Raw genomic sequence first — 11,976 nt, 5'->3', positions numbered from 1 at the left:
AAATATTTATTTACATTTATCATAAATATTATATTAAATATTTAGTTTATATCTTTTAATAAATATTTCGAATAAAGCTTTATATAAAATATGCATAAAATATTTATATACCACACATTTCAAAAAACAAATAGTAATAAATATTTATCATAAATATTCTGTGCTATCTATATACAGTATAATTCGTTATTAATGATTTGGTAGAAAAATATATAGCAGAATAGTGGGAGAGATTAGGAAGATATTTCTTCATAAGATGATAAATCGAAAATGTAATTACATAAGAAAGAATAATGTATTAACAGTGTTAGCCAATAGCAGTCTAATTGAAAATAATCTTGTTTTAATAATAGTTAATGAAACAAATAATATTTAATTAAAACAAGAGCACACTGAAAAAATTTACGAAATTTTTATGAACATTCGTTTGAATAATACTAAGCAAATATTTAATAAATGTAAACATTTATTTATTTGGTATATACGAGTATATAAGAAACATTAATTTGATTTAAATATTATATAATTTTTTTATTGAAGTAAATATATTTCTTTACCGTAAGTAAATATTTAATTAGTACCATTTGAGGAAAACAATTTATTAAAATTTAGTAAACATTTTTAGTGCACGGCGCATTTGTTTTATTAATAATCATTGAATTAACAAGATTATTTTTAGTTAGACTGCTGATGGCTGATGCTGTGAATACAGCATCGTATTTCTTCCGTGTAGAAACGTTTATTGTTTTATTCGCGGTTTCTCCTTTGTTTTCTCTCTGCTTTCAAGGAAATCGATTTTGGAACAGTCGTAAGGTGTGTATGATTCTCGTAATCTCGCGACCTGCGACGAAGTGCGTGATCGTCGCAATCCCGGATCCACTTAAGCTCGTATGTTGGCAGTGATATCGTACACGCGGTTAGCGTTATTTATACATTTAACGTATTAAACGTATTGCAACGTGTTGCACAACGCGAATTGCGTAACGCAAAAAGTGTACTATTGTCATTCGCTCGATTGACTTCTTCGATCTTAAACGAAAATCCCGATCAACATAAACTTTAGATTGGGCATCAAATCAGTCCTTAGCTGTAACTTATTGTATGTTTTTGGTAATTTTTCGTCTGTTTTTGGTCATGCACTATACGTGTTGCTTTCAATTAACTATAAACCGTTGCATTCAATAAAGCCATTTTTATTATTATTGTTATTATTATTATATTTACAATTTTAAAACCAAAACTCCTCGCATTCTTTCGGTGCATCATTTTTGAAAAATAAGAGAAAAAAACAAGAAACTCCCTCGAAAATAATTCTCTTTTGAAAACGGAGTTATAGTTTTGCAAAATTTATGGTAATTCCCATTCGGTGTTGTTTGATTCGCTCATTAATGGATTAAGCGAATTTCACGCCGTGGTGCATACCCCTCCTCGCTTCTCTCTTTCCCCTTCTCTCTTCCTCCTCCTCCCTCCACCATCGTATGAATGAGCCTTTCGCCGGCTCGCCATCGGACTCGTGTCGACCTCCTCGCGCCTCCTGTGCTCCTGACATCGCTATCGATCACCGTAGATCATCGATCGTCATTATCGATGATCCCACAAGCGATCGAGACTCGCGCGACTCGCGTTCGTGCGCTCGTACAAAACGCCATTTATCGTTATGTTATTGCGTCTGTTAAGTCACACTCATTCGTGGACAACTCGACATACATGTATGTGCATATACAAGCCTCATTTAGAGTTACGTGACGAACATCGGCGTCCCAGCCGGTAATTTTCGCCGAACTCGTTATACCGCGTGCATAGCTTCGTGATTCACTCATTGCTATTTATTCTTTTTGTATGTTTTCTTTCCTAATCGAACGTCTGTTTCTTTCCGGAATGCACTCGACAGAGTATGCGCGGTACTCAATTTATATAGGTACACTCTAAATTTCTTGCGATAAAATCTCACTTCAAGAGAGTGAAAATACAACCACTCTTGAAAAAAAGTGAAAATATTTCACTTCTTGAAAAGGAGTAGCAATTTTCACTCTTTTTAGAGTGAATTTTCACATCAAAAGGAGTAACTCCAGAAAAAGAGATTTTATTCCTTCGAAGTGAAAATTCACTCAAAAAAGAATGAAAATTGTCTCTCTTTTTCAAAAGGTAAGAGGTGGTTGTATTTTCACTTTCTTGGAGTGATATTTCACTGCAAGAAAAAAGTGTACATACAACATAGAGTCGTAATATAATATCATAAGAATATTAACATGATCTTATTTGTCATTTACAAGTATGCTTATAAATTATTAGTTTCTGTAAGGGGAAGTTTTAGGCACAAGTTACCCCTCATCCGAGTGCCACGCTTTCCGCGATCGGTCAGACATGCAACCCAGTGCGAGTTCTTCCGCTCATGCCTAAAAATATAGGTCATATATCTCTCTTCTTCTCTCTCAGTTGATCGAAACGCATTCATTCCTTCTCATCCAACCGTCTACCTCTTAGCACGTTATTAATTCGTGTGCACTTTCTACTCTTCAGATCAAAATATTCGCTCATTTGTCACACAACTAAAAAAACTAAGTTTTTTAGAAAATGAATTTTAATATTTTGATTTATTACAATTTTGTGATATTAATTATAAAATGTAATTTTGGGATAATATAAAAGATTGTAGAGGAACTAAAGTATGTTCTTTTAAAGTACGTTGTCTTTTTTAAGTTTCCATTCTGTGTCTGCAAGCAACGAAAAATTTCTGTATTATGCCATTGTTGTAGCAAACGAGCAATTGTGCAAGCACATATCAGACTACACATATCGAAGGTTAGAGCTCAAGCAATCAGACAATTTTAATTTTAATCCGTTTCGTTCTGATTGATTGAATTCCAATCCCTAATTTACAATTTCGAATGCGTTGTAGTCTACAAACTTCACGCTTCGGTGAGAAGAGGAGTAGAGTCACACAAAGAGCGACCGAAACGAATGGAGTCTTCGCGACTCATCGCCGTCTCGCATTTCCATCTTCTTTTGTTTCTATTTTTAGATTTGAGGTATCTTTTCTTTACTTCAATTTGCACGAGAAAGGAAGTGATACTATAATAATTTCTCTCCCAATGTTTTGAAAGCAAATCGAACAGAACGGAATGAAATAATCCAACGTGACGTAACGTTCAGCGCTTCCGCGTTCGTTCCGCGTTTTCTCGATCGTGCGAGAAGCGTCGAGAAGTTAGGCGCGAGAAGCTTCTAGCGAGTTCTCGCACTTGCTCGGCCGCCTCCGCCTGCGCTCGTCACCGCCGCCGCCGGTGGTCACGTGGTCGCGACAACCCACACGTAACCGCGCATTTAAGTGCTCCCGCGGCCCGCGCGTTGTCAGTCTCGTTGTCAACCGCATTTGTAGTGAATTACGCGCGCGATCACGGTAAAACGCACGTGCACACGGTTTTTCTTTTTCTTTTTTATCTCTTTTGCACTACTCGAGGAGAACAGCCTTGAAAAAGTACAGTCGACGAGGCAAGTGAGAAAGAGACGTACTCCGAGTGTATAGCGAACGTCGCTTATGTAATCGCGTTGGAGGCAGTGGAGGAGACGAGGAAAAGCCGAGAGAGAAACACGACGTGTGAGTGTCAGCTATTGCGAGCGAGCGAGCGAGCGGAGTGAGAGAGATATATTGAGAGCGTGTGAGAGCGAGAGAGAGAGAGAGAGAGAGAGAGAGAGAGAGAGAGAGAGAGGGAGCGAGAGAACACAAGGAGGTGGAGATTTCGAGAAAAATCTCACGGCAAATCTTTTCTCGACGTCTTTGCGCTTTCGAGAGCCGCTAAAAAAAGATTTTGTGCGTGATATATTCCGGAAAAGGAAAGAGGGAAAGAAGGAAGGAAAGAAATTACTTGCTGGTGCAAGCGAGAGAGAGAGTGCGTGTCGGGTATCCAAAACGGACGCGCGGGCTCAAACGGGTCCAGAAAATGGACTCGCCTGTCATCGTGGACGCAGCATCCAAATTGGGACGAGAGATCGATTTGGACCACTGCTCGTTCCCCGTAAGTGACGTTATCCACCTCTCTGTTTTTTTCTTTTTCCTTTTTTTGGCGTTATTTTTTTTCTTGCGAGACATGAGACTTCTCTGCGCGCAGTTCCGCACTCCGAGAAAGCTCGGTTGCTCCGCGAGCTTCTCGAAGTTTAAAGTTCAGGTTTCTTCCTATTAGGAACACTCCGTTTGTAAACGATTACATCTCGGATCGACGTTTTTGCGAGCGAATGTTGCGCGTTATGAATTACGCACTGCTGCTGTGATTCCTTTACCGCTTAAGGCTAATATTTCATTTATACGATAAGTATCTCAAGTATGTTGATTGGCTACAGAACACAGAAGTTCTCTGGAAATTTTCTATCCTATAACCAATCAACATGCTTGAAAAATGTGTTACACAACAAATGAAATATAAGCCTGAAGTCGTAATCAGACTAGAGATTGAGATTAGATTGAAATATAATCAATCAAAGTAAAGCTCGCGAACTTGAGATCAGTTTTCTTCCTTGTAATTGGTTAAATTTCATGTCCAATCTCTAGTTTGATCACGGCTTTATGTGGATTGACGATTGATAGTTACCCGGTCCTATTTTAGCCAATCACGATGCAGCGTGATTGGCTGAAATAGGACCGGGCAACCGTCAATCGTAATCGTCAATCTGTAGTGTGATGCGGGCTTTAGGCTGAGTTGTTACATTTTTCGATAAATTTCAGCTTACTCTCTTTCTCCCTCTCTTGTTCTCTCTCTCTCTTTCCCTCTTTCTTTTGTCCATTAAATAAATTATCACATTAAGTTCATGCGAAGATGGAACAATTGATTCTAATGGGTTTTCTACAATAAACCATTACCTAATCTTTAAATCTTAAGAAATCGACCAGTTATAGTCAATTATTCTTCTCATATTTGACTGCAATCGATCAATTTCTTATGGCTTAAAGCTTAAATAATGGCTTATTGTTAAATAATGGCTTATAATTAAATAATGGCTTATTGTTAAATAATGGCTTATAGAAAACCTATTAGGGTTAAAGCAAAGTCTTGTCTAACGCACGAAACATAAGAAAATGAATCAATCAAAGTCCTTCATGTCTTTCTTTTTCACGAAATAAAAAACTTTGATTGGGGTTGATTTTCTTATATTTTATGCATTATGCGTTTTGCAAAAGTCTGTGCTTCGGCCCTTGATCTTAAAAATTGCAAATCCCCTACAGCACAAAGTTGCACAAAAGTTGCAGCAACACTGCATGTTGCAGCAATATTGTAGGATTTTGCAGCTATATTGCTGCAAATTATGTGCTGTATGGAATGATATAAGCAAACGTGGTAGGCGCATGGTGGTAGTCCTCTTCCGTCTGGTTCCACGCTTCCAAGAAGACACGATCCAGATCTTAATGGAATCATCGACGCACACGAGATATTTCCATACGTTCCGCACATTCTCCTCACTGCCGATATGTAGCCCTCTCTCTTCCTCTCCATCCGCCGCTGCTCCTCGCATTCCGCGTTTCGAGATCGCGTGGAAATCAGAAATAGCATTCGCATCGTATTTTTCGCGTCACATTCGAACGCGTCGCGACGGAACGCGTCGTTCGCGAAAAAAAGAGAGAAAAAATACAAAAATCGAGATATTATCGTCGTATCACGATGTTCATCCAGAACTTTCGAGTTCCATTATTGTAATGGTCGCAAAAGAAGTTTATCTGAATCGTTAATTGATATTTCGACGATACGAAATGATTTATGATATACGAATTCTCGAAACAAACATAATGAAAAAAAAACCGACGTTCGTATCAATGTATCATCGAATTATCGTGAATGATTGCGATGCGTGACCGCCAAACGCAGCAGTCATGATGTCACGAAACCTATTTAGATGTCTCGAAAGACCATCGATATTATCATGGTCGATATCACTAAAGCCCATATTAGACCATTCATTGCAGATTAAGAATATCAAATTGGAGATTAATGATCGCGAATTGGTGATTAGAATTTGACCAATCGCATGTAATTTTAGCTCGCTGTATCCTGATTGGTCGAATCCTACACGGAAAGAACGGTTTTGCTGAAGTATTGAAAAATTTAGTCAGATGCAGATCTGAAAATAATTTTGCTGAATCATCAAAATAAATTTGTAGAACACTTAAACGTTGATGACAATATTGCAAAATATAGTCTTAATATTTTATTCTGAAAAAAATTAAATTTTTATAAATATTTTTGAATAGTTTTAAGTAAATATTTACTTAATAAATGTAAACATATATCTATTTAGTATAAGAATTATTAATTTGATTCAATTATTATTTTTTATTGAATAAATATTTATTTACTACAAGTAAATATTTACTTACTTACTAGCAGTATTCAAAGAAATATGCATTAAAATTTAGAAAATTCTTTTTAGTGTAGAGCTTGAATATTCTACGTAATTATTTTGATGGTTCAAACAAAATTATTTTCATATCTATCTTAATTATCAAATATTTTAGCAAAACTGTTCCTTTCGTACAATTGTAGTCAATTTGCAGTCCTTAATCTCCAGTTCGCAAACCTCGGTCTCCGATGCATAGTCTGATACGGGCTTAACGGCACGACGTCAAAAGGCGCGGCGTGACGTCATACCGGTCACGTTATCAGATACCTTCCTACGCTCAATATCGACCATATGATTAGGCGAGATCGCCGATATGTGCAGCAAAGGAGAGGGATGGAAAGAGGAATTACTTCATACGATTGACTCTTACACGTTCCAATGACGTTTCCCTCTCAGCGTTCTGGAACGCGATGGATGATTCGCGTGCACGCGTGGGCGTATTTGCGCTTGCTCCAACGAAGACGGAGACCGAGAACCAAAAAGAAACGAGACCGAGCGATCGTTTCCCCCGTATGATATCACCCGGTGGAAATAAAAGAAACCTGTAAAAGCGAAGGGGAGGAGAAGGAAGATGGGAAAACGAATTTCCCGTTTCTTCAAGATTGCATGGACAGAACGGTTTTACTGAATTATCTAAAAATTTAGCTGTATACAAATCTGAAAATAATTTTGTTGGACCATGAAAATAATTATGTAGTACGCTCAAGCGTTTACAATACTGCAAGAAGTTTTAACATTCTAGCAACCTGTTTGTGACTTATATATAATTATTTTGATAGTTTAAACAAATTATTAGGATTATTATTATACAAAACTGAAAATCAGGGAAATCAAGGAAAGTCAGGAAATTTTGCAAAATTTTCTGGAAGATAAAAATTCTTGACTTTAAATAAGTTTAATATGCGTATCTATGCAGTGTTTTGGCATACTTGTACTAACTTAACAATTAAATACAAGTAATGTCTGCAACATTAATAGTAATTTACATTGCTATGTTAAATTGTCTCTCAACAAAATATTTGACGGTTTCCAAATCAGAACGAAAATACAAAAAATTTTAAAATATTATTGAAAGCATCAGCGAAAATTATGAAATTTTGTCTGGAACTCGAAGGAAAATTATGGAATTTTAGGCTGAGGAATTTATGGCAATGATTTATGATAACTTTTAGGTTTAGCTAAATTTTTAGATATTTTTCTTCAAAACTGTTTTTTCCTTGTACTTCGAGAGTCCCACGTAATGTATACTTTGATAAAAAAAAAATTATTTTTTTAATCTATTTGTCTATCTATCTGTATCTAGCTAAATGTTTAGCAAAACCGTTTTTTAGAGCGTGTTAAAATAAATTCGACTGGAAGAGACAGCCAAGGCATCTCGACATTCAGTCGTCCGCGGTAATAGCAAGCGATGCAGGATTAAGTGCGTCAAAAATGGATATTTGGATTGAAGGCCCTCTAAATTTAGCATTAAAAAAATAATATAAGTACCCGAATGCGCGATGTTATCCTGTTGCGAGTCATTTTCGTGGTTGACAGGCGAAAATTTAATGCGGTCGTGACGTGTTGGCCATGGCCAGTCAGGCCGAAAATAGGAAAATCTGATTGTTGGGTGTAGGTACGCGTATGTAAGAGGTTCTCCCGATTCTCTTTCTCCCCCCCCCCTCTCTCTCTCTCTCTATACTGTCCCTTCTACTGCTCTTTTTCTCTCATTTTCTCTTTCTTTCTCTCGTATACGTCCCGTGTATGGTTTTCTTACAACGTATGTCCGCCGGTCGCGCTAAGTGGAACGACGAGACGACCTCGATTCGCCGCAGGAAGAGAAGGAGGAGAGGGAAGAGAAGGAGGATTCGTCACCTCGTGCCCGATTACGCGAATTTCCCCTTCAGCGCCCTTGCTCGCGTTCGGATCGAAGTCGAGACTGAATGTCACGCACAGCTGTTGCCGTTAGGGTGACTTCGAAGAAATACTTCAATTAACTTGGTCAACAATCAACTCAACTAATAACTATTGCAAAATTTCTAGCTATACAGGATGATTCTTAAATATTCTAAAAGATTTTAAGGAGAAGATTCCTTTACATTATAATTCATTATAAAAACTTTATATGATCATGTATTTGAAATGGCTCAGTTTCAAAAATACAGGGTACCAAAGTTGAAGGAAAAAAATTTTGTTTTTTTTTCTAAAAATTCGAAAACCACTGGAAAACACAAAATTTCATCGAAATGACCCGAATGGTTTAAAAAATTTTTTTTTCATCTTAAGCCCAATTGCACCAACGTTTCTTTAATTTTAAGTGAAGTTTAAAACTCTCTCCTTTTCTGTCTCTCTATCGGCTTTAAAACAAGAAAGAAAGAATGTTAAGCTTCGCTTAAAGTCTATAACTAACATTAGTGCAATCGGGTCTTAAATAAATCTGAGAAGTTATCCTTTAAAATCTTTCAGAACATTTATGGATCATCCTACATAATTCATCGTATTTCATTTAATCTTTTTTTCTATATATTAAACAATAAACAATTCATTATTCTACCTACATTAGCAAAATAATATTGCTTCATAAGTTAATCGGAATTTGATCGAAGTCGCCCTTAATTTATTAGGGAATATGAATTTGGCATAAGTTAGGGAATACACCGAATTTGGTTATCTGCCATTGAAGGCTAGAAACGAAAGTTATTGCCTTACATCTCTACTGTAATTGACCAATTCGATTACTGCTTACGACTTAACGGTTGGCTGGTCCTATTTTAGTCAAAATGGTGCATCATGATTGACTGAAATATACTGAATACTCTCCTTTTTTGTTTCGTTAGTTGATAACCATATTTAGAAATGAATTATGTATAACCAAAATCAAAATGACCTGTATTTACAGCTATGACAAACTGTCAAATTAAAAATAAACAGAAATAAACATGATTTAATTTCTCGGAATAAGAAGATAATTTTTGGTATATTTTATATAGGTCTATTCTATCGATTGCAAATATTGTTCTATTGAAAAATATTTTTATTCAAACATAATTAATAAGAATCTTTTGTGTTTTATTCCTTTATAATCTGAGATAGTAATGATGAGTGAACGAAAGCCTTCCTTCCAGATTAAACATTTTCTTGAACATTTACCTTATATTTAAATATTCGTTCGTCATGATTGAATATTGCGTAAACTGTTTTTTTAAGCTTAAGTTTCTCTCTTGCACATGTCAAACACCTGTCAAGCCGGTTTTAGGTAACAATGCGATCAAGATTTATCTAGTTGTTAATGTATGAGTAATTTCTGATTTCAATAATATCAATTGAACATTGGTTTCATCAAATTTTTGTCGGTCTCCGTAGGGGTTCCCGTTTGACGACGACGCCGACGTTTTCGAGCGTCCGCGCAGCGACGGCATCCGCGCGCACCTGGACGACCTTGCGGCGCGCCACCCCGAGTTCGCTGAGCACCTGCGCGGTCCGCCTTGGCCGTTTAGCGGTTCCCTGCTGCGCGACCGTCGCCGCCGACGCCGCGGCTCCGGTAGTAGCAATAACGACGATCAACAGCAACCAAATCAACAGCATCAGGACGAGGACGCGCGTAGTCAGGCAAGTGGTAGCAGTGCCGCGAGTGGTGCGAGTGCCGTCAGCTCACACAGCGGCGGCGGTGGCGAGCACGACTCGACGTCATCGTCCGCGATACCGCAGTACGGTCTACGTAACACAGTGGACATAGGCCAGCAACAGCGACGCCGCGACATGGAGACGAGTCCGGAGAAGGATGAGCGTGGTCAGCGCTCGATGTCGGCACCACCAACGGAAAGCTGGCAACAGCCACAGTCGCAACAGCCAGGTCAAGAACAGCAACTACCACCGCAACCTGGTCAAGGTCAGAGATTCGTGTCCCGAGTAGATATCACGCCGCAGCACAATCAGCAACGTGCACAGTCGCCTAGTAAACCAGCCAGCAATGTCCGACATATCCCCATCTTCGTGGAGGGTCGCGACGTGCCGGTGATGCCAAAGGTCGCGACAGACGACGCGCCGCCGTCCACCTTCCAGCAACGACAATCGTCGCCGCCGTCTCACTTCGACAGATCGTCACCACCAGCGCATCATTTCCACAGACCCTCGCACTTTAACGAACGCTTCAGTCGGCAGCAGTGGCCACCGTCGCATTTCCAGGATGCGTTTTATAAGCCAGCAGGTTTTGAACAGCCAATGCGGCGGCAGTTTCAGTCACAACATCAGCAACCCCAATACTATTATCAACAGCCTCAACATCAGCAACAGCCTCAGTATCAACATCCGCCATATCAGCAGCAACAGCAGCAGCAACCTCAGCATCATTATGAGCAACACCATCAGCAACAGCAGACACAGCAGTCTCAACCTCAGCCTCATCAGGAACAGCAACAGCAACAACAAGAAACTCCAAAACCAAAGCCTCCGGTGCCAAAGGATCCTCTGGAGAGAGTCGCCCAGGTACAAAAAGAAGTGGACAATCTAGCCGAACAGGTGCAACGTTACGTTGGTGGCTCTCGGCAAGACAAGGAATACATGTACTTGGACGAGATGCTGACGCGCGAATTAATCAAGCTGGATGACATAGAGACGGAAGGTCGGGAGAACGTGCGGCAGGCGCGTAAGAACGCCATCAAGAGCATTCAGGATACCATTAGCTTGCTGGAAACAAAAACACCAATTGCCAAACAGCAGGAGCAACAACCCACCGCGCATAAAGTGGCTCAGGAGTGTTCTGAGAAAGATCAGCAGGGAGAAGAAATCTCGCACGTTCCTGAGCCGATGGAGGTAGACGCGAAGCAAGAGAAGCTTAGTAGCGAGCCGATACCGCTTCCGCCGGTGCCGTCGTCGCCGACGAAGGTGAGAAATCGCGAGTGAAGTGACGTTAAAATGCAGGATATTTGTCAACTGTACAGAAAATTTTAGTTTAACAATTTGTTTTATTCTTCAAATTATATTTTATCTTTTGTTTATCTTTTTTTGTTTAGGACAAATTATTTCACTTTTACGATTGCAATATTTATACGAATTATCTTATTTTTTGGCATTTTATTTCGGTTTTGCAGACGAAAGTGGAATCCTCGGAAAGTGAAAGTGCGGCAACAGCTGTCGAATCAGCAAATCAAAACGTTATTCCTACTGGACAGCAGATTACCGAACAGAAAACAGAGAATCCAGTTATAGCGGAACAGCCTGTCGCATCGACAGACGAATCAACAAAATGCGCGGTCGAAACAAGCAAGGAATCAAAACCGAGTGATGGAAAAGATGAAGAACAACAAAAAGACTTGTTACGAACAATGGAAAATAAACACGCGACATCAAAGCAGCAGACGAAGGAAACGACGGAGGGAAAAACGGAAGTGAACGACGGCCAGCGGAGTTCGACAGAATCGCCGAGGTTGCAGAAGAAGGCAAAAAAGACGAAGAAGAAGGAGCAGCAACAGCAACCGGTGTCCGAGCAAGCAATCCCGCTGCCACCACCACCAACGGAGAGCACGAAGTAAAAACAGAACGTTGAGGAAGTGTCGTATAGTCGAATGTGGATCCCAACGTGGACACGACTCGACCAGAGTTGACGAGAGAGAG

The 11,976-nt window shown here is 39.2% G+C and overlaps 1 protein-coding gene across 2 annotated transcripts in view; it reads left to right on the top strand.

Annotated features, from left to right (window-relative positions):
• stv (BAG domain-containing protein starvin) overlaps positions 1-11,970 on the top strand; it is an 18,981-nt gene extending 7,011 nt beyond the window's left edge. The window contains exons 1-3 of one of the 2 annotated variants that reach the window (XM_018522136.1): positions 3,329-4,013; positions 9,727-11,247; positions 11,454-11,970. In XM_018522136.1, coding sequence (XP_018377638.1) covers positions 3,939-4,013; positions 9,727-11,247; positions 11,454-11,894 — 2,037 coding nt within the window. In that variant the 5' untranslated portion in view covers positions 3,329-3,938 and the 3' untranslated portion in view covers positions 11,895-11,970. Of the gene's footprint in view, positions 1-3,328; positions 4,014-9,726; positions 11,248-11,453 lie in introns of those variants that run through there. The other variant, XM_018522135.1, reaches the window with a different exon arrangement.
• The last annotated feature ends 6 nt before the right edge of the window (positions 11,971-11,976 follow it).

This window comes from Trachymyrmex cornetzi, unplaced genomic scaffold, assembly GCF_001594075.2.
Source record: "Trachymyrmex cornetzi isolate Tcor2-1 unplaced genomic scaffold, Tcor1.1 scaffold1273, whole genome shotgun sequence".
Taxonomy (NCBI): domain Eukaryota; kingdom Metazoa; phylum Arthropoda; class Insecta; order Hymenoptera; family Formicidae; genus Trachymyrmex; species Trachymyrmex cornetzi.
This window is presented reverse-complemented; position numbering and strand designations above follow the sequence as displayed.